The 4,489-nt window shown below is 37.8% G+C and overlaps 1 protein-coding gene across 1 annotated transcript in view; it reads right to left on the reverse strand.

The window, feature by feature from the left end:
• Positions 1–296: 296 nt before the first annotated feature.
• Positions 297–4,489, reverse strand: part of LOC128250968 (uncharacterized) — a 10,639-nt gene continuing 6,446 nt past the window's right edge. The window contains exon 2 of the mRNA XM_052977125.1: positions 297–1,516. Within this exon, the coding sequence (XP_052833085.1) occupies positions 613–1,516 (904 nt within the window). The 3' untranslated portion in view covers positions 297–612. The remainder of the gene's footprint in view (positions 1,517–4,489) is intronic.

Here is a 4,489-nt window from a genome sequence, read left to right on the forward strand (position 1 = left end):
ATATATATATATATATATATATATATATATATATATACATATATATACATATATACACACACACACACACACACACACACGCACACACATATATGAGGTGAAGTGCATATGTGTGTATGGTGCACATGTGTGTGCATTTCTGCATGTAAGTGTGTGCATGTACATGTGGCACAATAAGCCAATACATTTCTGCTTAGTTTAAGCAATTATTTCTGTTACCAGTCACCGTCATTTCCATTCTATTCTATATATCAATTCATTCACTGAGTTATTCATTCATATACTCATTCATTCACACATTCATTCGTTCCTTGCATTTTCCGCCATACTCAATATACTTTTCGAAACCCAGACATGACCAGCATCAATCTGGCAGCCATGTTTTTTTTTGTTTTTGTTTTAAAGAAATACAAGAAAGCTGTGAAGCGGTGACATGAAAATCCTGACCAGTTTTTCCTACATTTTGTTCCTGTTAATTCTTAATAATCATGGAGGAAACAGGGTTTTTTCATTGTGAAATACTGGTAAATTGGTGGTGATGTTTTTTGTATTTTAAAGCAAGTTTTCTTTATTAAAGAACAGATATTTTATCACACACATTCACTCGTATTTTCAGTCTGTCTGTTGATAATATGGCTCATATATTTCATTTTCTAATAACACTAAGCCATCATCACCAGATCTGGCGATTGAATGTCCTCTACAGTTTGTCTCTCCGACATTATTTTGTGTGCAGTTCCTTTCTATCACATGATATTTAGGATCTGTTACATCTGGTGACATGTCGTCTGATTTAATTTCACCTCTTGGATTGAGTGCTGGAATTGGGGGAGATTTGTGAGACGCAGATGACGAAGATGACGTTGACGACGATGAAGAATTGGTATTAGCATTAAGATTAGGATTAATATTACAAGATGAAGCACCAGGATTCGTTAGATTTTGAATACGTTCCAAACGACTGCGAGCTATTTTGTCTTCAGATTCAATTCCTGAATCTGTTTCTACGGAACTTGGTTCTGACACTCTAGGAGAATAATTCGAAGGATTCTTTTTGCAGACGTAATAATCAGGAATTTCTTCATAGATAGCTTTCTGATAGTCATTTTCACTACCAATCGAAGCACGGCTACTAGAACCCCGTGATCTGGTAGATGTCCATTCATCGTTGGATGATGACTTTTTCCCAGGCAGAGCAGGCAGAGAACGAACAATATGGTATCGAAATCTATCGGACAAGGGCTTGACGGTCCCTATTTGTCCTTCATCCACCTCAGTATAGGCTTCACAAGTGCCGACTGTGGCGTCAATCATTTTGGCTGCTTCTGGGAATGGAACTTCATCGGCAACATGACTGTAGCCCTCCTGTATAGCTGGGTGGTGTCTGTCTGAACATTGCAACGGCAGTATTCCATTAGCATGCCGGACGTTTTCTATGTTCCGAGAAACCAGGGTTTGTACAGCAGCATCCTTGGCTGCTACTGGATTGTTCTTTCTTCTTCTTCTCTTACTTCTCCTGCAAAAATTCAAAAATGAAAATCAGATAAACATATGAAAATGAAGTTAATTACTATATGTGTATGTGTGTGAAAAAGATTAAAAATTGAATTAAAGATTATTTATAACATAAAGCATCTTTAAAAATAAACAGCTGAAAATAGGAAGGAAAACATCAGGTTTGTGTTGATTCACTTTTTTAAAAATATCTTTAAAATTCTTTTATTCTCTTCCTAGTTTCAGTCATTTGACTGCAGCCATGCTGGAGCACTGTCTTTAGTCAAACAAATCGACTGCAGGACTTATTCTATGTAAGTGTAGTACTTTTTCTATTGGTCTCGTTTCTCAAACTGCTAAGTTACGGGGACATGAACACACCAACATTGGTTGTAAAGCAATGGTAGTAGGAGCAAACACAGACACAAATAACAAATACATATATGTATACGATGGGCTTCTTTCAGTTTCCATCAGCCAAATCCACTCACAAGGCTTTGGTTTGTCCAAGGCTGTAGTAGAAGACAAGGTGCCATACAGTGGGACTGAACCCAGAACCATGTGGTTGGGAAGCAAGCTTCTTACCACACAGCCATTCCTGCACTTATATTTTCTTTCAAATATTGTAAATGTGTCAAGAAAATCTAATAACTTTTATATATCATCATCAGCATCATCATCAGCATCATCATCATTTAACATCCGTTTTCCATGCTGGCATAGGTTGGATGGTTTGACAGGGCTGTTCAGGCTCCCTATCTGTTTTGTCAAACCAAGTGAAATCATAATTGTGGCCATTGCCATTGTCATATAAGTGGTACCCGTGCCAGTGGCAGGTAAAAAGCACCCATTACACTCTTGGAGTGGTTGGCATCAGGAAGCATGTCCAGCTGTAGAAACCATGCCAAATCAGACTGGAACCTGGTGCAACCCTCAGGTCTGACAGTTCCAGTCAAACCGTCCAACCCATGCCAGCATGGCAAAAGGACGTTGAATGATAATGATGAAGATGATGATGATGATGATGGTGATTTAATAATAATAATAAAGAGTATGGAGACTTATTATTAGTAATATGAATATATACTCCCAAGAATTTTTACTGTCCATCGAAGAATACACAGAATTATCCATCGGAAGAATTTATGGAGTGACTAACAACTAAATGTAGACAGATGTTAGATGCTAATCTTTGTAGTTAGCCATTAACTGGAGCTTAACTGAGAGCTAATACAGTATCTGCCCGGATAATGTATCCTACCAAATGCACTTTTATATATGCATGCATTAAAGATGGATGTTAAACGATGATGATGATACACATACACACACACTGAAAGAAGCTCATAACGTGTGTATGTGTGTGTGTGCATGCGTGCGTGTGAATGTGTGTGTGTGCATGTGTGCGTGTGCGTGTGTGTGTCTATGTCTGTGTGTGGTGTGTGTGTGCTTTTGTCTCTGTGTCTGTCCCCCACTACCACATGGCAACTGGTGTTGGTGTGTTTACGCCCTTGTAACTTTGCAATTCAGCGAAAGAGACTGATAAAATAAGTACCAGGCTTTAAAAAAATAATAATAAATACTGAGACTGATTTGCTTCACAAAAAGATCTTCAAGGTGGTGCCCCAGCATGGCCGCAGTCTAATGGCAGAAACAAGTAAAAGAGATACAAGAGAGATCGATGTGTTACTTTTAAGACTGGCCAATCAGCTCTCACCACCATTTAAGACCAACCAATCAGCTCTCACCACCATTTGTGACCTTTCTGTAGAAAGGCTAGAAGATTCATTAAATGCGATAATTAAGAAAAACAAAAAAACAGTGATATAAATCTTACGCATAATGAAGAACAAAATTTATTCTAAGCTTTTATTCTTCAGATTAATTGCTGCCACCGCGAAGACATTATTGGTTTCCTGGAATTCCAACTGTTTATCTTGATATTAAGTCAGTTATTGCATATGGTTGGAAAATCTAGCCAGATGTATCATAATGAGAATTGAGAAGTGACATCATTAACCCTTTTATTACCGTATTTATTTTGAGATGCTTTGTGTTTCTTTCAATTAATTTTAAATACAACAAAGAATTTAGTAAAATAACTTCGTTATCATTAAGCTGGTGTTAGGAACACAAATTGTGACTAAGGTTTGGTGGAAGATTTTAATTTAAAACTTATGAAAATAAGACATTTGTACTACAGAGCCAAGGTGGTTTCAGCCGGATTGGTATCAAAATGGTTAAATCATGAAATTGTGTTGTCTACCTCTAGACCAGAGCTTTTCAACCATTTTTTGCCTCTGGAATCCCCTGATTCCTTTGTTTCCTTTAGACTCCTTTCATTCCAATTCTACTCTACTGGACCTTCATAGCCATTTGAGGTGTATAAAAAAGAAAAAAATGTACAGTCTTTTTGGAATTAAATATTATTAGGAATTGGCATGGCTGTGTGGTAAGAAGTTTGCTTCCTGACCACATCACTCTAGGTTCAATGCCACTGCTTGGCACTTTGGGCTAGTGTCTTATACTATAGCCTTGAGCCAATCAAAGTCTTGTCAGTTAAATGGTTTTTTAGTCAAAGAGATTGACCCCTGGACTTATTGTTTTTAAGCCAAGTACTTATTCTTTTTATCTCTTTTGCTGAACTGCTAAGTTACAAGGATGTAAACACATCAATATCAGTTGTTAAGCAATGGTGCGGGGACAAACATAGACACACGCACACACACACACATATATATACATATATATATATATATATATACAACAGGCTTCTTTCAGTTTCTGTCTACTATATCCACTGAGAAGGCTTTGGTCAGCCTGAGGCTATTGTAGAAGACACTTGCCCAAGGTGCCACGCAGTGGGACTGAACCCGGAACCATGTGGCCGAGCAGCAAGCTTCTTACCATACAGCCATGTCTGCATCTATATGTATGTGTGTGTGTGTCTGAGTGTGTGTGTGTGTGTGTGTGTGTGAATGTGAGTGTGTGTGTG

The sequence above is a fragment of the Octopus bimaculoides genome, chromosome 27, assembly GCF_001194135.2.
Source record: "Octopus bimaculoides isolate UCB-OBI-ISO-001 chromosome 27, ASM119413v2, whole genome shotgun sequence".
Classification (NCBI taxonomy): domain Eukaryota; kingdom Metazoa; phylum Mollusca; class Cephalopoda; order Octopoda; family Octopodidae; genus Octopus; species Octopus bimaculoides.